The sequence below is a fragment of the Condylura cristata genome, unplaced genomic scaffold (genome assembly GCF_000260355.1).
Source record: "Condylura cristata isolate star-nosed mole 26May11 unplaced genomic scaffold, ConCri1.0 scaffold00027, whole genome shotgun sequence".
Classification (NCBI taxonomy): Eukaryota; Metazoa; Chordata; class Mammalia; order Eulipotyphla; family Talpidae; genus Condylura; species Condylura cristata.
The window spans coordinates 10,731,599-10,756,444 of NW_004567128.1; the positions used below are offsets into that span (position 1 = coordinate 10,731,599).

The 24,846-nt window shown below is 39.8% G+C and overlaps 1 protein-coding gene across 1 annotated transcript in view; it reads left to right on the forward strand.

Annotated features, from left to right (window-relative positions):
• The first annotated feature begins 2,797 nt into the window (after positions 1–2,797).
• Positions 2,798–24,846, forward strand: part of ZFX (zinc finger protein, X-linked) — a 46,734-nt gene continuing 24,685 nt past the window's right edge. The window contains exons 1-3 of the mRNA XM_004689920.2: positions 2,798–2,881; positions 18,018–18,103; positions 20,957–21,526. Of these exons, the coding sequence (XP_004689977.1) occupies positions 18,046–18,103; positions 20,957–21,526 (628 nt within the window). The 5' untranslated portion in view covers positions 2,798–2,881; positions 18,018–18,045. The remainder of the gene's footprint in view (positions 2,882–18,017; positions 18,104–20,956; positions 21,527–24,846) is intronic.

Here is a 24,846-nt window from a genome sequence, read left to right on the forward strand (position 1 = left end):
AGGGTAGCCCCGGTTTCTGTGGGGACCCCCAACTCATCGCATCTGGAGCCAAGCGAAGCCCTCCGTGGCTTTTCGGGTGCCCTAGATGCGGCGGTTTCCCACAGCCATTGCCTCTTTGGGTGTCTGAATGAAGAAATAAAAATAAAAATTGATTCCAAGGCGTTCTCACCCCGCTTTTATCCTGTAGGGGGAAAGGTGCAAATTGCCCACCACGAAAACGGAGGAGTAAATTGTGGGCGGGGGCTTTTGCACTCATGTATTTGGAAACAGCATTCTCGAAAGGTGCCTTGATGTTACTAGCGCCCCGTGCCGTTTTTTGAGGCGCGAGAAAGGGGCAGAAAGTTTTTTCCACACGTAAGCGTTGCCCTCTGTGGCGCCGCGTTCGCTGTGTGCGCGCGCCGGCTGCGGTGGCTCGCGTCTTGGCTCGCGAAAGTTCTGAGGGGGGGATTCGCCCGACAGCCGTTGCCAGAGCAGAGGACCCGCTCTGCCGCCAACTGGCGCCGGTGCTGCGCTGGTGGTCGCGGTGCCAGGGCGCTGGGGCGCTGGGGCGCTGGGAGCAGGAGTAGGTGAGACGGGCGACCCCGGGCGTCGCGGAGAGGGTAGCGCCGTGACGGGGCGTTCCGAGGGAGGTATGGCTCCCACTTGGCCCTCGGGAAGGGGTTCCTGAAGTCGGGACATGGCGGGGTGCCTGAAGGATGGGTCCGCCGGCCTCCCAGCTCGGGGAAAGGGCATTTCAAGGGTGCAGCGGCTTCTGAAAACCGCCGCGTTCACGGCTGGACGGACTGGGTGGCGGGGCGGGGGTCCGGGCTGGGAAAGGTAGATGGCGGCGGCGGGAATGGGGGGCGGGGGCAGACCCGAGGCCCCGGGGCCTGGATGACACCCCTAGGGGGCTCCGGCCCCCTTAGCCGGTCCCTGGCGCGGGAAACGTCGCGAAGTTGGGGAATCCGGGCGCAGCAAGTTGGTCGGTGTTGCCGCCGCCTGCCCGAGTCGCGCGGACGCTCGGCGCGGACGCTGTCGCTGCTTGGGTAGGAGCCCGCTGCCCCGTCGGCCGCGCCTCCTTTCTGCCCCAAGCCGCGCCTCACCACCCTTTGGCTCGGGCGCCTGAGAATTCACGGAGCGAACGGCCGACCGGGGAGGGGTTGCCAGCGGGGTGAGGGGTTGCCAGCGGGGTGAGGATGCGGGGAGCTTGGGGAGACCGTGATCCTGGAGCTGCCCCGACGGCGGCTTTTTCAGAAGTCGGTGTTGGAAAGTAGGTTGGAAGCGAAAGGCGGCGGCCTCGAGGTGGCCGTCTCACGCCCTGCTGGCAACGGCACCTTTAGGTTTGAGGGGGGCGACGGAGGCTCTCGGCTGCTCACGTTTTGGCCCGAACTCGGCTGGCCTTGAGCACCCTGGGGAGAGTTTCCTAGAACATCCCATGGGGCCGCGCCCCGTCTTTCCATTTTCCTAGACCGCGCCCGGTCGGGACTGGATGCCCGCGGCGGGAGGGCGGCGAGCGGAGTCGCGCTCAAACCTTGAGGCCCGGGGTGCAGGAAACTGGGGCAACAGCCCGGGAGGCCGGGCAGCGTCGCCAGGTGGCTGTGGCCAGGGGCGGGCGTGGCGCGTCAACAGACCCCGCAGTGGGCTTTGGGAGCCTGACCCCGGAGAAGGCACCGAGAGCCCGGCAGGACTCGTGGTCCGCCGCCCATCCCGCACGGCGGCAGATGTCCCGGGACCGCGGCAGTGGCTGCGGAAGGTTGAGGCCGAGGTGGACTCCAGCTCTGGAATCGAGAGGAGGCGTGTGTTGTTTCAAAGGTTGTTTGTTTGGAACAGTGAAATATGAAATGCTTTTTGCCGAAACGGTAGACCTCATGATGTGGGAGTCTGACCGGATTTGAGTAACCGGACGCCCTGATTACCAGACCTTGGCCATGAGCGGCGTTAGTTTTGAACTTCCATGCATGTTTCAGATAGATGCAAGTTTCCTTCACAACGCAAAAAAACTTGTTTTCTTTCCCTGTTGCTTTTCAGAAATGCTTACTCTGGCTGTCTTCGGGCTGGTGTGGTCGCTGCCGATCTTGTGTGTATTATCTGTGTCTGCACCTTGGCAATTCCAGACTTTGTTTTTCCCTCTGAAACTCCTCAGCACTTCCCCTGAAACTTCTCCCATTCGGCCTATAACCTAATCTTTTTACTTAAGCCCAAGGATTGACGGACATCTGATAAAGGCGGTTTCGTCTTTGTCTCCGCTTCCTGCTCTCTCCTACCTCTACCTCGGTTTCCCGTCTTGGCGGCGGGAGACTTGGCCGCCTGCAGGCGCAGCAGCCGTAGCGGGCCTGCGCGCCGGCGCGCCCCGCCCGGCCCAGGGGAGCGGGCTGTCAGGCAGCGCTTGCATCATCGCCCTCTCTCCGAGCAGCCTTTCCCTCCCGCTCGGCATTCCCAGGTTGGCTCATCTGACAACTCTCACCTGCTTTCTCTTCTTTTAGACACGACTTGTGTTTCTTCCCATCCCCCTGATTCCTGAATCCACTTTTGCCCTAAAAATTGGGACCTGTCTCGGAGCTTGTCAGACGTTGTGCCTTCTGTGTCCTCTAGGGAATATCAGTTTCCCTCCAGGTCAACTTTCCTGGAGTCTTCCCCTCTGGTTTGAGGGTCCTTTATTATGCCCTCTCTGGTTTCTGTCCAGCATTTTCAGTTGCCTACTGATCGTCCACCCAGGTGTCTTACTGACCCATAGTGGAAGCCCAGTACTTTTGATTGAAAATCCCGCTAAAAAACCCTCAAAAACAACCCCTCCCAAGACAACCCCCCCACACCCCCCAACAGCTCCTGCTTCTGGTTTCCTCCCTTTATGGCACCATGTTTTTTTTTTCCAGGTTCATTCTGGACAGCTCTGATTTTGCATGTAAGCAGTTTCTGTTTATATTTTTGTCTTCTAAACTATGACTGTAGAGGCAGGTTCTCATTTTTGGCCCGGAGCAGTAGCTGGCACAGGGGCATTATCTCTCAAAACAATCATCACAGTTATTAGGCACAGAGGATTTTATATAGTTGACTAGTTTTCAGCTCTTCAAGCATCTAGTCAGGGTGTTCTTTGATCAAGGGATGTACCTATTAAGGCATACCACATGGCTGAGTTAACCCCCAAGCATCCCTCAGCTGATTTTAATGAGGCCAGTCTGTTCTTTTCAAAAAAAAAATTTTTTTTTGCAAAATCCATTTATCCTGTAACAATATTTTGCACAAAGGGAGGTATACTTTAAGTAAACTGAAAAAAAAATACTGAACATTTTACAATTACGAATTTTTTCAGAATTACTGGAAAGTATCACTTAGATTTAATGGATCACACTAATTTATTACATATTTGCTTCAGAACTGATTATTTGTTTAAAGAAAGAAAACCTCACAGATCCAGTTAAAGAGTGACCCCCCCCCCCCCCATCACATCCCTGACTTTGCCTTGCCAGAAGTAGCCGCTGTTCTGGTAAGAAGTATGTAGTGTAAACAGTACCGAGCATTGCTTTGTGAGTTTTGACGTAAATGGCAGCACACTGTGTGTGCCATAAAACTTCTTTTCACTTAGCAGGTATGTTTTGGAGATTTATCCATGTTGTATGTGGATCTAGTTCAGTGTTCTCACCGTGCTCCAAGAAATCCCAGGGATCCCTAAGAATTCTTCCAACTGCATTCCTCTCTGCACTGGGCAAATACTGTAGGGAGGCTGCATGTCTCATGATGTCACAATAGATTGAACAAGAAGCATTTATGGGAATCCAGATGTCCTCTGTTAAGCCTGCCCTTAAAGAGATTTGTAAAAATGCAAAACAATAGCACTCCTTTTCCTAATTATTTTTTTAAAGTTATTTAAAAATAAGTGTTACTCATGTTTACAATGGCGGGCTTAGTTTTGAAATGATATTTTAAAATGTCTTGGATTTAATTTCTAATATAAATTTAGCTAGAGCCCACATTGACAACTCTTTAATCCTTCGTTTTTCAGAGGTCCTGAGACCAAGAAGTTTAAAACTACTGAATATAATATGGTTAATCTGTTCTTGTGGAGTTACTATTAGGTCATATGCTTTTTTCCTGCAATTTTAAACAGTGTGACAGTGGACATTCTCTTTTAGGGTTATGGAAGTAGAGTTGCGTCATTGAAGAGTCTGTGTGCCATCGGTACTGGGAATTGCTGGATTGTCAAATTATGTTCATCTGACATTCCCATCAGCTGTGTATGGGCCTCTGTTTCTTCAGGCCACTGTCAAAAGATTAGACTTTGCAATTTTTTTCAGTCTGTTGGGTATAAATGGTATCTTATTGCTGTTTTCATTTTGCATCTCTTAGATTACTAGTTAATTACTAGTGTGATTGAGCTTTTTTCTCTATGTATTTATTAGCTATTTGAGTTTTCTGTGGGTTTTTCTTTTTACTTTATCTTTGGCCCATTTTTTTTATTGCTAACCTTCTCATTAGTTTATGGATATTATTTTTATGTTTGAAATACTGATGATTTGTAATACATATCATGAAAATACTGTTTCCCAGTCTGCTTATCTGTTAGCTTTGTTTATGGAATACACTTTGTGTAGGACTTCTTAATGTGAGGTCGATTTTTCCCAAAAAGTAGATTTTCTCATTTTTTTTAAACTTATGGTTTATCCTTATGTCTGCAAGGAATTCTTCTATTACCCCAAGGTTATTATGATACTGTACTTTTTGATATTTAAATCAGTAGCTCTTCTGGAATTTTTTTCCCCTCTGTTGGGTGATGTAGGGATCTAATATTATCTTTTTTTTATATGGGCTTAAGAATAGGAAAGCCTTTCGCTCACTGATTCATAACACAACTCCTGAGCTTAATATTCTCACAAGTCTACATCTGTTTCTAATTTCTCTCTTCTGGTTTCATTGGTCTGTTGGACTATATGTGTAGCACTTTGATTTAGTAATGATAGCTTTATAACTAAATGTTAATATGTTCTTTTTCTCTGTGTTTTTTTTTTAAAGCAATTTAAGTATTGGAACTGGGATTTGAAAATGGGCATGCTCTACTGCTTTTTCATAAAGCGCTTGCACAATTTGTTATCTTGTCATTATTGTTGTCATTGTGAGTAGATTTTTTTTTTAGCTTTTCTGCTGTTACTTGCTGATGTATAGGGAACACTACTTACCCGTATTACTCATATAACTTTTTTGAGCTGTCACAGTTTTTAGGTTTTTGAGGTGCATGTTCCTCTCCGCAGTTTAATATCTCTGAGGGAAAAAACAGATCTTCACTTGATGGTGACTATAACCAGTGTTGTCCTGGCCACAGCCACAATGTAGTCATCCTTGCCTATTGCCTGCACAAGCACAGATTTGGTCAAGAGTCTTTGTCTCTTAAATGAGTGTGGGCATTGTTGTGTTGTTATTCATGACAAACAATACAATCAAAGGCAGAAGTTGTGAAGTGGGTTTCTGACTAGAAAGAAAATTGCATTGATAACAAGCATTTTAAGAAATGCTGCGTCACCAATACTTTTGTTGGCAGAGGACAGTGTTAGTGGGTAAGACTCAATAATACTGAGTAGGACAGCGGTGCCCACTGGGACCCTGAAGGTGGAGTTTTAAGAGCACTTTACCAATTTCTTTTAAGATACGATAACAATGTCTAAATAAATCTAAAATTTTTGTCTTGATAAGTCTAAAAAAAATTCTGGATAATAAAATATGGTGCTAGTTTAATTGGTAATGTTTTTAGTTGTATGTAAAATAAGATGCATTTACAACTGGTGTTATCTTTAGATTCAGTGAAAGTAGGAATAATAGTTTATGATTCTTTTGTATTTTCTAAGTAGCTGTGTGTAAATGATGGAGTTTTATTTCTTTTTATTTTTTTTGCTTCTTATTTTCTGTGGGGGGTTTTTGTTCAGTGTATGGACTAGAACTCTAGAGCAGTGTTGAACAGAAGCTTTGATAAAGGGCATTGTTGTCTAGATACTTTCATGGAATATTTCTAATATTTTAGAAGTATGATATTATAGTGTTTTGGGAGGAGGGAGTAGATATTACACTTCTCTTCTGCTTACCATTTTTGAGCTTTCCTCATGAGTAGGAATTGTTTTTCTAATGCCTTATGCATCTACTGGTGTGACGCATTACATGCATTGATTTTTCTATTTTGTACTATCTTTGGATTCCCTGGATATTTGTATATCTTTGTTGTGTCATGTACTTAAACTTTTTTCATTTAGTCTTTGTCTTGTTCTGATAACAAGGTTATGCTAATTTCATAAATTGGGGAGTATTTCTTTTGAAACAAGATTTATGTGATAGGGCTGATCCGTTTTTTGAAAGACAGTTCAACTGTGAACCTGTCTGCTGTTTTTGTGAGTTGGTTTTGATTTTTTGATGATTTCTTTCATGACTTTTTGACTTTCATTGAGTGATGTTTTCTGTTATTTACACAAATGAGCAATATTCTAGAAAAAATATAAAAATTTCAATATATTGGTATAAATAAAAATATCTCTAATGACTTTAAAATATTTTACTTCATAATTTCCTTTTTTTGTTCCATATTGCCTAACTTGCCTGTTAAGACTTTTAAAAGTTTTTTATTGATCCTTTCATATGAGTTTTCATAAGTTATCATGTCATTAATATTTCTTTTGTTCTACCTTATTTCCATTTATTTTGAAATTTAAAAAATTTAAGTTGGAAGTTTAACTCAGTAGTGTTTAATACCTGCTCTTCTAACATTTGCCTTTAAAATCATTTGCCTCTAAATTATAACTATGCTGTGATTTTGACATGAGTTGACTTTCACTGTTTAGTTCTAAATATATTGTGAATTGCATAATTTTCCTATTGCTCATTATATCATTTAGGACTTTATTTTCAGATTTATAAGTGTTTTTGGCTAATATTTGGTATTTGTAAATTTTTTTGTACTGTAGTTGAGGAAAATTTATAATTTCAATGAACATACAATCTTGAAGTAAATCCACCAAAGTATGTCAAAACCCTTAGTGAAGTATTACTGAAAAATGAAAGAACTAAATTAGTGGAGGAGAGACAATATTCATGGATTGGAAGTATCAATATTGTAAAAAGGTCAGGTCTGATAACCTACTTAGTGCAACACCAACCAAAGAGCTAACAAAATTGCTTTTTTTTTTTATAGACCAGTTTATATAGAAATGGCCCAGAAATAGCAAAGGCAATCTTGAAAAAAAGTTGGAAGACTTTTCACTACCACATATGAGAGATTATTGTAAAGTGATAGTGATTAAAATGGTGAGCACAAAGCCAGATTGATCAGTGGAACTTGAATAGAGTGCAAAAGCAGATGTACATATAGTCAATTGATTTGCAACAAAAGTGCATTGGGATTTGATTGAATGTAGTTTAATTAAGGGGAATTGATACTACTGATCCAACATATTCAAAAGCAAGATTGATTCTTTCTATAGTTGTCTCATGTGTGAAGACTATAGCTAGCATAACTTACATCTGCAAGTTATAAAATTTTTTAAAAATCCCACTTAGTAGCGTTTCAATCCTTATCAAAGGAATTTTCCATTCTTAAGTGTTACATAAGAAAGCTTTTCTTTTCTTTTTTTAAAGATTTATTTATTTATACATAGAAGAACTCTGGGGTACAGGCCAGGGATGCAGGGAGTGAGAGGATTCACCAGAGAGAGTGGGGAGCAGAACAGGCAGCAGCGGGCAAGACAGGAGAGGTCTGCTGTTCCATGTAGATCATTTCCCTGATGGGTATAGAACTCAAACTGAAGTGGGTGGTGATACCTTGACACAGCTGAGATTTTAACCTATGCACCACCAGGAAGGCCCCAAGTAATATTTTGCCTGGCATCTCATTGTTTTACCTAATTGCGATGCTGTTAGTTCCCATATAATCTTAAATAGTAAGTATTAATAGACATCCTTCCTTATCTTTTTTTTTTTAAAGATTTATTTATTTATTCATTCAGAAGTGGGGTACAGGCCAGAGATGCGGAGGGTGAGAGGACTCACCAGGGACAGAGTGGAGAGCAGAACAGGCAGATCTACGAAGTACACTGCTGAGGGGAGCAGCGGGCGGGTCAGGAGAGGTCTGCCACACCATGTGGATCTCCTCCGGGCAGGCAGGCGGGGATCGAACTCATGTGTAAGTGGCTTAAGCTTCTTAGTGCAGTGCTTTAACCCGCTGCGCCACCAGGGAGGGCCATCCTTCCTTATCTTAATTTTGACTTTAGAAATAATAATAGTTCTAGAGGTTCAGTACATGGTTGTTTTTTAAATTTTTGTTGCATCATTCTTTTATCCAGAAATGCATGCTGTAACATGAACTAGCTCAAATTTTGCACATACTTAATGTATTTTTAACAGCACTATTGAGATGAAGCTGTTATAACATTCGCCCTTTAAAAATGTACAATTCAGTGTTCTTATTTTTTTAGTAGATTCAGAGTTGTACAACCTTCAACGCTAAATTTAGAACATTTGTCATCCCCCAAAGAAACTCTGTACCCATTAACAGTCACCTACACCCCCATACCTTCGCCCCCAGCAAATAACCATCTGTTTTCAGTGTGTCTGGTTTTGCCTATTGCATCTGGCCTCTTTTTTTTTTTTTTTTTAAAGATTTATTTATTTATCCATATAGAACTGGGGTACAGGCCAGAGATGCGGAGGGTGAGAGGATTCACCAGAGACAGAGTGGGGAGCAGAACAGGCAGATCAACGAAGTACACTGCTGAGGGGAGCAGCGGGCTTCTGCTGAGGGGAGCAGCGGGCGGGCCAGGAGAGGTCTGCCACGCCATGTGGTCTCCTCCGGGGCAGGCGGGAATCGAACTCATGCGGAAGTGGCTTTGTTCTCAGTGCAGTGCTTTAACCCGCTGCGCCACCAGGGAGGGCCCCTCTTTTTTTTTTTTAAGATTTATTTATGCATACAGAACTGGGGTACAGGCCAGAGGTGCAGGGGCGGTGAGAGAATTCACCAGAGACAGAACAGGGAGCAGAACAAACAGCCCCGCGAGACAGGAAAGGTCTGCTGCGCCATGTGGATCCACCTCCAGGGCTGGGGATTGAACTCACACTGAAGTGACAGTGGCCAGCTTGCAGTGCTGTGCCCTCACCCATTGCGCCACCAGGGAGGGCCCACATCTGGTCTCTCTTACCTAGTATATTTTCATGGTTTATCCATGTTGTAGCTTGTATGACTTTCCTTCTTATTTTCTTAGTAATTTTTTAACTACTAAGAAAATATTTCTATTCCAGTTTGATTAGTTTGTTTTAAATAAAGAATAGATGTTCAGTGTCAGCTTTTCAGCATCTATTGAGAAAATCAGGATTTTCCCTTTTTGAGCTGTTAGTTTGGGCCATTACTTTGCCCTATCCTTAAATTCTAGAAAAACCACACTTAACCAAGGTCTGTGTGTATGTGTTGTGTACATATGTGGATGTATTTTCTGACATGATGAATCATATTGGAAGTACTTGACTTGGGATTAATAGCCAAGTTTGTGGTTTGATTACATTATTTTTGTTAACTGTTTTGAAATGGTAGATTAGTTCCGTAAGAGGAATTGAGACACATTCTCTGTTTTCTGGCATAGTTCAGATAGTTTTGGGGAGAGTGGAGGTTTTGAAAGGGTAACAATAGACAACTTTTTCACCCTTATTTTCCCCAGTTTCTTGGTGATTGGGCTTTCTATATCTTGTTGAATCAGTATAAATAATTTATTTTCCCCTCAATGTATTAGCATAGAATTATAGAATATTATAAATTTCTTAGTTTTTTTCCTGTGTCTGTCTTTTTTCTTTCTCACTTCAAATAGTTTGTGCTTCTCCTATTCTCTTTTTAGATTATTATCTGGTTGTATATTATTATCTTCCCAAGCTCCTGAAAAAGTTTGGTATGGGGTTTTTTTTTGTTTGTTTTGGTATAAATTAGGTGGTTTTCTTGCTTTGCTACAAGTAATAATCATGGGATTAATGCTGCTGATACTCAACCTGGAGTGTGCCTATTGTTGGTCTAGTAAGGAGGTGTATTGCAAACCATCCCTGCATTTATCCAGTCTACTCTTTCTAAAAAAAAAATAATTAAAGGATTTATGAAGTTACAGTTACAAAACATGCTACTAATTTCATTAGCAAAAAAAAAAAAAAAAATCCGTGTAAAAACACTCCACAATTCTGCAGTTGTCAATTTTTCTTTTGTTGTTGAAAGTCAGCTTTTAACATGTACAAAGAGGTCCCTCCCTGGTGGTGCAGCCTGTTAAAGTCAGCACTATAAAGCTCTCCTTCAATCCCAGCCTGGGAGCTGACCACATGGTGCAGCAGACTTCTGCTTCACCTGCTGCTCCCCTCAGCAGTGTATTTCAGTGAACCTGCCTGCTCTGCTCCCCACTCTGTCTCTGGGGAATCCTCTCACCACCACCACCCTGGGCTTTACCCCAGTTCTTGTATGCATAAATAAATAAATCTTGAAAAAGAAAAAGAAAATGGTAAGAAAGTAGTTTCTGATAATACCAATCTTTCTTTATCATATATTACCTTTGACCGAAATCAACCTTTTAAAAAGTTTAGTCCTGATAGTATTAATTATTCCCTGTATAATGTATTAACCTGTACTTCATACTATGTCAAAACGAGAGTCCTCAGTCTTTGGCCACATCAAGTGTGAAGCCCTCGTGCCCCTACACTGAAGGTAGAATATTTCATTGGAGAGAAAGCGTATGAATAGGATTTCTATTCAGTTTCACCAAAAGCTTTTAAACTACTTTCTAAAGAATTTCACTACAGTCAAAAGGAGTGACCCATAAAAGTGAATTATACATTATGATGCATGTTAGAATGTTATGTAGTGAACATGAATTGATAAGTTATTGAATGCATTCAATGACAGTATTTTATTAATGAGACTATACTGCTGCATTTCCGTCTCCATTAAGGAGACTATACTGTTACATCAAATTACAGTCTTAAGGTATTTTAAAAGTGTAATACTTAATGTTTGTGAGCATCAACAATTAAATTCAGAGGCTGTTTTTGCATCTCTATCTGAGCATGGATATAGGCTTCAGAAAAATTAAAGGCTTGTCATTTTAAGGCCATATTTTAATAGATTTTGAAAACTTGAACTCTTATTAAACTTTTAAGAGACAAAACCTTGATATCATTGATTGGCCTGAGCCAGTCACTTTTTATGAAAAAACTAAATCTGTAACAAAAACTTGTCATTTGAATTCATATGTTTGAACAAAGTATATGAAAGTTCCAAATAGGACAAGTTAGGAAGGACAGAACTCTGATATTTATAACAGTAACATTTCTCTTCCTTTTCTTGACAGAGGGTATTCAGGTTTGCTTGAAAATAAAATACCTATTCTTACGGACTAGAATTTGAATTAAAGCTTTAGTTTAATGTTCTTATAATCAAGTAATTGGTCTGTCAAGTGTAAATTATAATCTGTCACTACTATTGATTTTTTTCAAATTCTGTCTGTTTTTTACATATTTCCATGCTGTTGTATTTTGGCAATACATACATTAATGATGACTTTAAATTCAAGGTAGATTTGAGAACATACACATCCCCTTCTTTTCTTTTTAAAATCACAGTGAAGGAGAAATATGAAAATAAATATTTAAAAAACAAGAAAACCTGAGAGATAACTTCTGTTTAAATAAAGCAGTTGGGACTAGGTTAACGGCAAAACCCTGGTTAACTGGCAAAACCCTTACGAACTTGTGCTGTTCATGAAGTTGGAAGGACCCTCCTCAGATTGTTGATCTGCATTATTTCCAGTATCAAAAGCTGGGACTTCCTAGGCAAAAGAGCAAGCCATGATCATGCACAGACATGTAATTAAGAGCTATGAAAAGCGAAGCTATTTACCTAACAATGTAGATGTTTTTAGTGTTTTCCATCCTGTGATAACTACAGAAATTCAGCTCTCTGAATTGCAAATTCATCCTTAGGAAATGCCAGCGTTGGCACTGTGGGGAGCAAGGTGGTGACAGTGTTTTAGGTTGCTGGCAGGACTACTGAAGGATTGTGGCCTTTACTACAGTGTCAAGAAGATGGAGTACTCATTGGCCTTTAAAGGAAAGCCTGTCTAGGGATCTGGTTCCTTTCCTTGAACCAGACTCATTCTAGACAGGATTCCTGTGGTTAGAACTTAAGAGTCATTGCTAGGTGAGCAGGGGCTCTCACCTGGGCTGAGGAAATCCAGCTGTGCTCTCAGGGTGACTAGTGTAGGCCCTAACTACCAATGTGAACCGGCAGCCAGAAGAACCCTGCCTGTCAGCAGTCTGGAAGAGAGGCACCAAATTCAACCAACTATAAATCGTAAAATATCAGATGGCAGTTTAATGCAGGGCACACATAAACTTTACATCCTTAGAGATATTTGCAAAGGTATTGTCTTCACTAAAAAAGAAGGATTGCTGTGAAAAGGAAACTAAGTTGATTTTGGAGTTAAAATAGTGTTCTTTTAGGCACAAAATGATATAAAAATAAACTTATAATAAAAAAACTGAGGAGGGAAAAATAATGTTCTTTTAAAATAAAAATTCAGAGGATGGAGTGAAGATCAAAATAACTAGCTTGGAGAGTTTAGAGATTCTGAGACTGTAGAAAGACGAAGATAAAAACTATGGGAGTAAAGTAAAAGCAATGTGGAAGTTAGGCTTAAATTCTAATGAGAATACAGAAGGGCCCCTCCCTGGTGGCACAAGGGGCTAAGTCTTAGTACTACCCCAGTCACTACAGCACAAGTTAAATCCCCATCTCCTGCCAGGGAGGTGACCCCACATTGTGTGGCAGACCTCTCTTGACCTTCCTGCTGCTTCCCTCAGCAGTGTATTTCAATAGATCTGCCTGTTACGTTTTCCACTCTGCCTCTGGTGAATCCTCTCACCGCCCCCCTCCTCTGCACCTCTGGCCTGTACCCCAGTTCTTGTATGCATAAATACATAAACCTTTAACAAAATTAATAGAGAAAATGGAGCTATAGAAACAACAGAACAAAATCCCCTGAATTCAAGGACTCAAATCTTGAGTTTGAAAGAGGGTCAGAGCATTTATTAGTGTAGTAGCAGTGAAAATAAGGAGGATGTGATACATTTAAGAGTGGCTCAGTGAGACAAACTGAATTAAAGGGCAGAATTAGTAAGAAAAATAAAATGTAATTCCAGCTTTGAATATTAGCTATCCGGAGTAATTATGACTAACAGATTGAATAATATGGGGAGGAAAATGGAAAAGGAATGCAGTATAAGATGGAAAACATTGGCCCTCCCTGGTGGCGTAGCAGGTTAAAGCACTGCACTGAGAAGCTTAAGCCACTTCCTCATGCATGAGTTCGATCCCCGCCTGCCCCTGAGGTGACCACATGGCGTGGCAGACCTCTCCTAACCCGCCCGCTGCTCCCCTCAGCAGTGTACCTCATCTATCTGCCTGTTCTGCTTCCCACTCTGTTCCTGGTAAATCCTCTCACCCTCCGTATCTCTGGCCTGTACCCCAGTTCTGTATAAATAAATAAATCTCAGGAAAAAAAAAGATGGAAAACATTAATTAGGCTTTAAATGTAAATTTTTGCCAGTTTCATTTTTTCTCTGAGAAAAATTGTGTTATGGACAGATCTGCTTTTGTTTGTCTTTCCTGCATCTTGAGCAGTTCTTTTTTCCAGGTATGGTTCTATGAGCTTGATTTAGGAAGAGAAACTAGAGACAAGTCATAAAACTAAAAGACATGGACTTTGGGGGAAACCCAAAGCAGAAAGGTGATTCTTGTATGCAAGCAGCGAAGAATATACAAACACCCTGATAAAGTGCCCAAGAGGAGATCCATGAAAGTGTTCAAGCTTCAAGAGATATAAAACAATATTTATTTTCCCTAAGTGCTAAGACATGAAATGCCATTGTGCTACTTGTTAACTTTACATGGTTTTTCTTTTGTTGTTGTTTGTTTTGTGTAAAGACTGGAAGGAAGTGTTTGTGAATATTTTGAGTTTCCCTCAATCTTGTCCCTTAAAACTCTACATTTCTCTACTGTGAATTCTTCCCAGCATTTTCAGGGGAAATCACTCTTGCAACCAGGAAGGTGATATTTTACTGAACTTAAGGCCCCATTTTGAGAACATTTGATAATCAGTAAATGTTGTATGTGTTTACCCAAATTGTTACAGATTCATGGTTCTCAGGAACGTTCTGCTTATTTGTCTTCAGATTCAACTGGTCTTGTTTCTTGGAGTAAAGGCATAGGAATTTTCAGTTACTTATCAGTTGTCGTGATCATAATCCTGAGACGTCTTCTGAGTAGGTTCCATTCTAAGAACATGGTTTCATTCTGATTGTCAGAGAATTAGTTCTAAACCCCAGAGTTTATGAAGTAGAAGCGTAGTTATCTCTGCTTGGAAGAGCAAAGCATGTTTTTTCACTGGTTTGACTTTTTATAATGACAAAACAGAAGGAAAAAATAACCCATCAAAGCTATTTCTGACAGTTTCAAAACAATTACTGCTCACCTAAGTCAAAATAAAGTAAGATGAGTGGACATCCCTCATTTGGACGAGGCTATCTGTTCAGAAATTGTATCTGATGGAAAATGCTGGGAATAATAGCCAGTGAGTCTGTAAGTTATCTTGGGTTGATATTTTGGAGTACCTTGGGGAGAGATTTTGAAGCTTTCTGGAGGGAGGGAAGGTGGGAGGAGGTGAGGGGTGGATTAAAACAGTGCCTCTTCTGGAGTGTCTGTGCCCTCAGTTGGAGCAATACCTCCCTCTGGGATGGCCTCAGCCCTGACTGATAAGGTTCCTGGTCACTTGTGGGAGTGGCAGACCCCAGCGAAAGGCCAGTTCAGTGGCTATTTTTGTCCTCTGCAGATCAGGAAATTTGAAGCTGAGAGTGAATGGTGACAGTGAGAATAAAAAGAACTTCCTGAGAAGTTGTGGAGAAGGATTGGAGGACATCGGCCAGCCTGGCACTGTGAGCAGGCAAGATGACGGCATCCAGAACCTCCATTTCAGGAGGAAGTTGGGCTTACTCTGGTGAAAATATTTGGCGGACATGTAATGGAAGAGTTAGGTGCTACTCTGAGTGTGTGTGGATTTGGGGACTATTTTTGTGCGAATGGTAGTTGAAGCCATGGGAATAAAGAGAAGAGGGCTGAGGGCACCACCCTGGGTGAGGCTGCAGGAAGGGTGAGCCCAGGCAGAGTAAACAGCAGGTGGCAAGAGGACTAGGAGGTCTTATTAAAGAAACTTCTGAAGGGGAGAATTTCAAGCTCTTAATAGAAACGCCATGGAAAATGACGACCCAGGAAAAGAGTCACTGTGCAGGCTGAGAATTGTAACTAAGAGCTGGTGGCATTGGTTTTATGGACAGAGATGTGGCAAGGGGCTTTTAAATACTGTTACGAATTCCATTTATTGCCTTCTTAATTGACAAGTTCATGTAGTAGTATGTCATTATGGTTAGAAGATTCATATACATTTATCAGCTTGTAAGTTAGGTTTTGTAAGGGGGGAAGGGAAAGAATAATATGGCTAGAGGCAATTTTGGTAGTGAGAAGGCAGCAACAACTTATTCAGAGCATGTCCACTTTCCTTTTTTCATGATTGAAAATAGTTTTTTTGTTTGTTGCTTGTTTTAATTCAAAACAGTTTGAATAAGTAACTTGAAATGTTCTCTTTCTTGAATATGAATGTGTCTCATGTTTAAAGTATTTATTAATGTTAATTGAGTTTCTGATGAATATTTCCTTAAGTGTGTCTATGTATGTGTGTGTTTAGTTTCGCATCTGAAAAATATAATGTCATTAGCCACATAACAAGTACGTACAGTAAGAGTAAAAAGGACTGGAAATTCAGAATAGAGGTAGATTAGTTTCAGCTTTTTTGTGTGTGGGAATGGGATTTAGGGGAAAATTCTAAGCAAAGATAACAGGAAGAAAGCATTTCAAGTAGAGGAAACCTGGAGCCAAATATCGGGGTCTTACAGGGACACTGGGCATTTTTGATTGCAGTGTGCGCAGGCAGTAAATGTGGCTCAGTACATGAAGAAAAGTTAGCAGAGATAATCATGGAAAGATGATTTGAATCTGAAACTTAGAAGATAGCTAGAGTTTGAACTTTATTGGAAGCAGCAGGGAGCCATTTAACATTTTTGAACAGGAATGATAACACCTAGCTGATGTCAGGAAAATGTCTCCTGTTTTTGTTACTTGAAATTCTAATGGAAGCCGTCAGCATTTCTATGATCAGCAAGAAATGATAAAGGTAAAAGATGAGACAGTAGAGATCACAAAACCAATGAGAGATTTATGTAATATTCAGAATATGACTATGAAACCTTGTGATTAGTATTTAGTGTATGAATTTATTGGTTAATTTCTTTTTGTTGTAAGCATTTGGCTTTCACAGAAAGGGGAAAATTAAGGTTGTTGAGAGGTCTTATAAAAACTCAAGACAGATCAGGTTCTGTAGCTGGATCTCAGAAAGGTGTAAAACCAAGATGCAAAAAGCTGTTAGTATGCCTCTCCTCTCTGCTCCCTCCATTTTTTTTCCACAGGACATTCACTGGATTCTTTTCATTTGTAAATTTTGTCACACTAGTCTAAGCTGAAGTTGGAAAATTACTTTCCTCAGCTCCTCTGTTATAGCTGCCAGGAGAGAGAGACGCACACATGCACAACACACATAGACACAACACCCACCACTTTTGCTCATGGTTTCAGATTTTTAGAGATGGGAATTTGATTTTATTGCTCTCAAAGAACTTATTTTTACCATTTTACAGCTAGTGCTAGTCAGCTGTGGCCAAGAGAATATAAATATACTGTGGGAATTTTACTTCTCTAGATCAGAGGATTAGTTAAGAAAGGTTATTGTAAGTTAAGAAGAAATCCCAAAGGGTGTCTCCTATAATTACATACTTTGACTTTTTACCATTGTTTAATTTATTCTTTAAAAGATAGCAATCTAGGGCCCTCCCTGGTGGCACAGGGGGTGAAAGTACAGCACTAAGAAGCTAAAGCCACTTCAGCATGAGTTCGATCCCCACCCTGGAGGTGATCCACAAAGCACGGCAGACCTCTCCTGACCCGCCCGCTGCTCCCCTCAGCAGTGTACTTGTCGATCTGCCTGTTCTGCTCCCCACTCTGTCTCTGGTGAATCCTCTTACCATCCCTGCACCTCTGGCCTGTACCCCAGTTCTGTCTGCATAAATAATCTTTAAAAAAAAAAAAAAAGGATAGCAGACTACATTTAATTTAGGAAAGTAATGTGAAAATTGAGCAGAAAATTTCCCCCAGTTTTAAGGAGTGTATTTAAGTTGACACTTAATAGGACCAGTTGTCCTTGCAGAAATGTGGAGTATAGGACTGAGAGAAGAACAGAGTACTGGGGTTCTGGAAAGGTTTTATGGCTTCATCTGGAGATTTATGCCTGTGTCAGAATTCATCAAGATGTGTACACATGATGTATGTAAGCAGTATCTCAATTAAAAAATCTAGGCAAAGTTAACTTTCTTGACTTACCTGCCTTTGCATGTCTTTTGCTTGATATAGACACCCATATGTCACTAGAAATTAATTAAGTTCCCTTTTATTTTAGGTAAATATATACATATATGTGTGTGTGTGTGTATATATAAAGATTTATTTATGCATAGAATAACTGGAGTGTATGCCAGAGGTGCTGGGGAGGGGGGGCGGTGTGTGTGAGAGAGAGGATTCACCAGAGACAGAGTGGCTAGCAGATCCTCTGAAATACGCTGCTAAGGGGAGCAGTGGGTGAGGCAAGAGAGGTCTGCTGTGTCATCTGTGGGTCAGCTCCTTGGCCTGGCTTCAAACTCAGTTTTAGTGGTGACAGCACGACAGTGCTGAGACCCAACCCTTACCCCACCAGGGAAGTTCAAGTAGATACATTTTTGATAGATGTTTATCTTTCACATAGTTTTAAGTGTTTCAGAAATGTACATATGATCATATTTTAAACATATAATAGAAAAAATGTAATGCTTGGTTTATTCTTCCCCTACTTTAGGAGCTGTGACTGATGAGAATTAAAGGCCATGGATGAAGATGGACTTGAATTACAACCACAAGAACCAAACTCATTTTTTGATACAGGTATAACTACTTGGATTGTTTTACTTCTCAACTACCAGATTTGGAGTGGGTTATCAAGTGGACAAAATGCTTAGCTTCTCATTGATAGTCACACCTAGGTATCCTGTCATTTTGTCAAATCTACAGATATTAAAGTGAGCATATTATTATTTCCCTCCTAAAATTTTGGCTTCCTCAAAACTACTCCCATATTCTTGTTCCTACAGCAACAGTATAAAAACCTTAGGGTGATCCTCCCTACTCTTCCTGCTCTGTTATATTACTGAGTCCTGTTACTCTCGCTTTGAAAATATTCTTTGCTTACATCTCTTCATTGTACTTCCTATCCTATCACATACATGGACTCTGGCCTCTCATTCTTAGTCTGCAATAACTTTAATTATTTTTCTTACCTTCAGCCTCTTTTATGTAGTCTACCAGTCAGAGTGCGCATCATAAAATAACATGCGGATAATGTCATTTCTCAGTTTTCCAATGCTCAGCAGATAAAGCACAAAACTCATGCCTTTCATATTCTGAACCCCATCCTTTTACAACCTTGTCTCTCAAAAGTTGATAGAAGGATCCTTTTATTTCAAGAAAATGGAATCTTACCTCACTCCCCAAACTCTACAAGGAAAATTAAATTGATGAAATTCTAAAAATAGAAAAAATTATTCACAATTTTGGATTATGCATGGTTCCTTTTGTGTAACATTGTAAAGTGGTTGTGCTAGGTTTTATAATGTAAAATCTTTTTATATTACACTAGCTAGCTAGCCTTGTGTTCATGAATTTTCCATTGGTTTTGAAATGATCATATTGCAGTATATTAAAGAGATAGCAATTACTTTTTATCAATATATTTAAATATTGATGATTTTTAATTTAATTTTCCCTTCACTCTATTGGAAGTATGTACATATTAACAACTCAGGATAGTCTTTTGACTGAGGTTTACATTTGATAGTACCACTTTGATAATGCAAAGTTATAGTTCTTTATTAGAATATAAGTATAATGTGCTTGAAACAATACTAAGCTCTTTGGAGAAAAATGCACAATATTTATGGCTTTATCCTGTCACTAGCAAGCCTGAGTCATGGTCTAAGTGGTAGATTGAAGGGCTGTTGCTTTTTAGCCCTGAGTATTAACACTTATGGTGTTTGTTTATCTTTGAGCAAGTCACTTAATCTGCCAGGGCCTCCGTTTTCATATGTCCTAATAATAATGAAACCTCTCATTACAGTTTTTCAGAACACTTCCCATACATTCCCATTTGATCATCACAACAGTCCTGTGAGGTATGCATGGCAGATACTACTGTCCTCATTTTACTGATGAGGAAACCGAAACTTAGAGGTTAAATGACTTGCCCAAGGTCACAAAACTAATAAGTGTCCAAACTTTATTCTCTCATTTAGATTTTGTAACCATTGTTCTCGCCACTAAATACTTTTATCTCCATATCTGCCAAATGGAGATTACAGTGATATATTACTTGATGTTGATATTGAGATTATTGAATGCAAATTAGTATAAAGCAGTTCTATAGAAATTACAGCAAATATATGTATTGTTATTTCTGGATATAATTAAGATATATATTAACTGGCTTTAAGATTTCCTACACTATTTAAGGTTCTTTGGCCCTTGTTGATCTTTTGTTTTTGCTAAGCCATGTGTATCTCTGAGGGCCTGGCCAGTGACATACAGTCATTGAGTTAGGCAGCTGATTGGACTCAGCCTGTTCTGAGTCACACCCAGAAGCACTAATCAATCGACTGGATAGTTTTTAGGTAAGACTTGTATGAAACTTCATTTGCTTTCTCTGGATCAGGAGCCAAGATACTGGATTTGTTTTGTTTTCCTTTATGTTACATTTTTGGCAAGGATGTCTTATTCCAGTTCCCAGTTGGGGCATTCATTCAGAGTAATATTTACCGAGCACCATAATCTGTGCAAACTTGTGATCTTGAGGAAGTCATTTAATCTCACTGGTCTTCAATTGATTCACCCCTCTATCATTTCTTAACTACAGAGTGGACTAGAGTAGGGTTTCTTATATGCTGAGTAGTTTTCTGGGGGTACTGGGGGGGCGATTGGAAGAGGCTATTGAAGGCGTAATGCCCTTGTAAGTTTAGGGCAGTCCCTACTCCATCTTGACCTTACCCATCACTGCTCCAGAGCAGTTATATTTTTATGCATCTTATCTAGCCACAGAGACTCCTGAATCTGTTGTCTTTCCTCCTCAATGGTGACTTTTTGGCCCTCTTTTCATTTATACCCAATCCTTTAATATCCTAGATTCAGAGGATCATTTCTAAATTTCCATAGTCATAAATGGACACTATCGCTAGGTCATTATGGCATAATAAAGGGAGAAAAGGAAAAAAATAGGAAGTTAAGTAAAAGAAATACCACAGAAAAGATGAAAAGAAGAAATAACAAATTGGGGAGAGAAATGTGGAACAAGAAGGGAAACAAATGAGAAATACATACAACGAAGGAAAATACTTTATTTGCCCTCTGACATCACATTACTCTTAATTTTTATAATCATCCCTAAGTATTTGTGTATATGGGTTTAATTTTAGTAAGCCCAGAATTTTACTACCAATAATTTTTTTCATGAATGTTTTGCTTTGTTTTTAAAATTACTTTCTTAGCTGTTAATTGATTTGGGATGAATATAAAAGTTCTTGTATTAAAAATTTTAAAAGCAGATTCCCTTTTTTATTTCTTTAATCTATATTGATGTTTAAGAAAACTGAGGTTGCTAGTCTATTTTCCTGGTAAAAATTAAATTACATTTACCTTAATTGAGATGGTCACGCATACCTATCTGAAATTTGTGATTTAATTTTTTTTAAGGCGCTGATGCTACACACATGGATGGTGATCAGATTGTTGTGGAAGTTCAAGAAACTGTTTTTGTTTCAGATGTTGTGGATTCAGATATAACTGTGCATAATTTTGTTCCTGATGACCCAGACTCAGTTGTCATCCAAGATGTTATTGAGGACGTTGTTATAGAAGATGTTCAGTGCCCAGATATCATGGAAGAAGCAGATGTGTCTGAAACAGTCATCATTCCTGAGCAAGTGCTAGATTCAGATGTAACCGAAGAAGTTTCTTTAGCACATTGCACGGTTCCAGATGATGTCTTAGCTTCCGACATTACTTCAGCCTCAATATCTATGCCAGAACACGTCTTGACAAGTGAATCTATACATGTGTCTGATGTTGGACATGTTGAACATGTGGTTCATGATAGTGTAGTAGAAGCAGAAATTGTCACTGATCCTCTAACAACCGACGTAGTTTCCGAAGAGGTACTAGTAGCAGATTGTGCCTCTGAAGCAGTCATAGATGCCAATGGGATCCCTGTGGACCAGCAAGATGACGACAAAAGCAACTGTGAGGACTACCTTATGATTTCCTGTAAGTCTTGGGGTTATAGTGCTTGTCAGAGGTTATTTCTGAAGTCTGTCTTTCCAACCGTACACCTGGGTGAAATGTTCCTGACTTGTGTAAAATTAAATTTCCTAGACCTGCCTGCATTTTAGCTTCAGTTTAGAGCATGTAAGATGGCTCAGAATTAAGAAAAGTGAAGTGGTACAGTAGAGAATAAAAACCTGTCTCTGTGTAAAGATGCAGTAGGAAGATGAGAGTTTTTCAGTCTAGAAAGACAAAGATAGAAAGGAATAGAACTGAATGTCATGAAATCATTAAGGATTAGGTTGCTACCAGCCTTCATTAGAATTAGGAACCCTCTTAAAACTTAAAAGGAGTTTGACTTGGATAAAAATATATGACAATACTACTTCTATTCTTGTATATGGAGTACAAGAAGGTATGATACTGCTTATATGATATTATGTAATATGTCTCATAGATAATAGATGATAGATAGATAGATAGATAGATAGATAGATAGATAGATAGATAGATAGATAGATAGATAGATAAGATAAGATAGATAGATGCTATTTATACAACACATACCTTGGAAAAAGGGCACAGGCAATACTGTTAAAACATAAATGATTCCAAAACCTGATTTCAGGTATGATGGACTCATTTTAGGTTATTGAAAAAAAGTAAGATGTTTTGGAATACCCTCTTAATGTTCAACTTAACATCTGGAGGGATAACTCTGTCTTCTTACAACATAAAATCCTCATTTGTATAGACCACAGGTTTGACCTAGTGGGAAATTCTTACACTTTTAGGAGCTTTACTTCAAGCATATACAGAATCACAGACTATACAGGGATTTAATTAGCATATATTGGAGCCTACCAGCATTTTAAGAAATACCTTTTAAAAGTTACTGAGATTTTGAGAGTTGGAAAATTCTTTCTGTAAAGAGTAAGAAAACACCTTCATTTAACACATGCTCATTGGGCCCCTACTGCAAATCAGACACTGTTGTAGATAGTGCAGGCACAGCTATTTGCCAAATTAAAAAAAAAGAAACCATTGTCCTTGGAGAGAAAGGTAGGTTGTCCTGTGCTGCAGAATTGTGACAGAATTGCTGTGGAGACAAGCTGGAGTAGTAGCTGACCTTTGAACTACTCAAAGATACAAGGAAAAAGATGTGGATGGGAGGGAGACATTCCTGGCAGATGGTATAGTATGTAAAAAAGGTCCTAGTCTTCGCTCAGGTTATGAATTTTAGGAAATACTTGTATATCTGTATATTCTTTAACTTTTTAGAATACATTTATAGAAATAGAATTGCTGGATCAAAGGGCATACACATTTGCGAGTCTGGTTATGTTGCCATGGTATTTTGCCTAATATAACTCCCCATCAAGTTTATGAGAAGGTACATTTTCCTGTACTCTGATCAGTACAGGGTATTTTCTTCGTTTTTAGTTGTTTTCACTGTGACAGTGAAAAATATGATACCCTGTTCAACATAGAGTTTATTTTAGGAAGATAATCCTAAAATCTGGAATAAGGATAGGGGAAGGAAGGATTACTGGCAGGGAGTGGTTGAAGGATTCATGTATGAGATAAAGCAGTTCCTAAGTACCTTCAGTAGTAATGGGGACAGAAAGGAGAAGTAATGGGGACACAGGAGTGGTCAGAAGTAAAATGTATGAGGAAGATTGGATGACTGATCATGCCATTGCCTGAGAGGAGGAATAGATTTGGTGGAAAGAATGTGATTTAGGACCTATTAAAAGTTTGAGTTGTTTGTGCTGGGTGTATTCTGGTGGGTGTTTTTCTAGGCAGCTGAAGATAAGAATTTGGTGCTTTTGAGAATGTTTGCAGCTTAAAAAAGAAGAAATTTAGGACAGAATATATATAGACTGTACTCTATATAGAAATGGATGGTGGTCCCCAGACAATGCTTGTAGAATAAGAATTTGAAGTCGGAGGCCTCTCTGGTGGCACAGGAGTTAAGTCACAGCACTATCAAGCTATCTCTAGCTACTATATCATGAGTTTGATCCCCAACCTGGGAGCTGACCCACATGGCACTACAGACCTCTCCTGTCTCGCCTACTGCTCCCCTTAGCCAGTGTATTTTAGTACATCTGCCTGCTCTGTTCCTCACTCTGTCTAGTGAATCCTTTTACCCCTACAATTCTGGCCTGTACCCCAGTTCTTGTATGCATAAATAAATCTTACCCCAAAATACTTTTAAATATATTTTTAAAGATTTTTGTTTATTTATGCATATAGAAATGGGGTACAGGCTAGAGGTGCAGGGGCGGCAAGAGGACTCACCAGAAACAAAGTGGGGAGCAGAACAGGCAGACTGACAAAGTACACTGCTGAGGGAAGCAGCGGACAAGACAGAAAAGGTTTATTATGTCATATGGATCACCCAGGGTGGGGATCAAACTTGGACTGAAGTGACCATGGCTTGGCGTGGCAGTGCAGTGCTCTAACCTGCTGTGCCACCAGGGAAGGCTCCCCAAAAAAAACTTTATTAAAAAAATTTTTTTACTATTGACTTTGGAATCAAACCAATTGAATGACTTGGAATTAGCATTTCTCATATTTCTGCACACCAGAAAAGAACTCATCTACTACATTTTAACTTAAAATCTGTATTGATTTCAGAAATTTACATTAACAAGAATTTTGTGGTAAGTGTATAGAGGAACTATGGCCGGACTTCATCTTTGATAGAGAATGCTGAGATGCCATTATTAACAGTCAGTTTCAATTCTTTATACACAATATGAGGAGAGATGGTACTATCTCTGAATTCCTGTGATACTCATTCATCACTTCATAGGTCAAAGAAGAACACGAATGAATGTCTAAATACTTCTTTAAAATGTCAGTAAACCATTGGACCTATGAACCTAATCAACTTTTATAAAGTCTTTAGTGTCTCTCTGGAGTTCAATTTAAAATGACGAAGCAGCAATCTTCATTCTTTATAGTGTCATGGTAGATCTCTCTCTCTGGTTCTCTCTCTAGCTGCCTTTGAAATCAGGATGATCTCTTTAGTCTTAGCAGTCTGTATGTTATGACTGTCAAGTTGATTGTCTATTTCTTGAAGACAGAAATTTAGTCATTTATGTATCTTCTCCATCAAACCATATATATATTTGGTGTGAAATATTTGTTGAATATATAAATGCTATAGCTGAAAGTCTGGTCATTATGCTTTATCCATGCTATTAATACTAAAATTCTTCCCTCCAAGTAGTTATTTATTGACTCTCAGCTTGGTTCTGGGCAGACTAGATAATGGGGGTACTACTTTATGGTACTTAAGCTTTTTTTTTTTT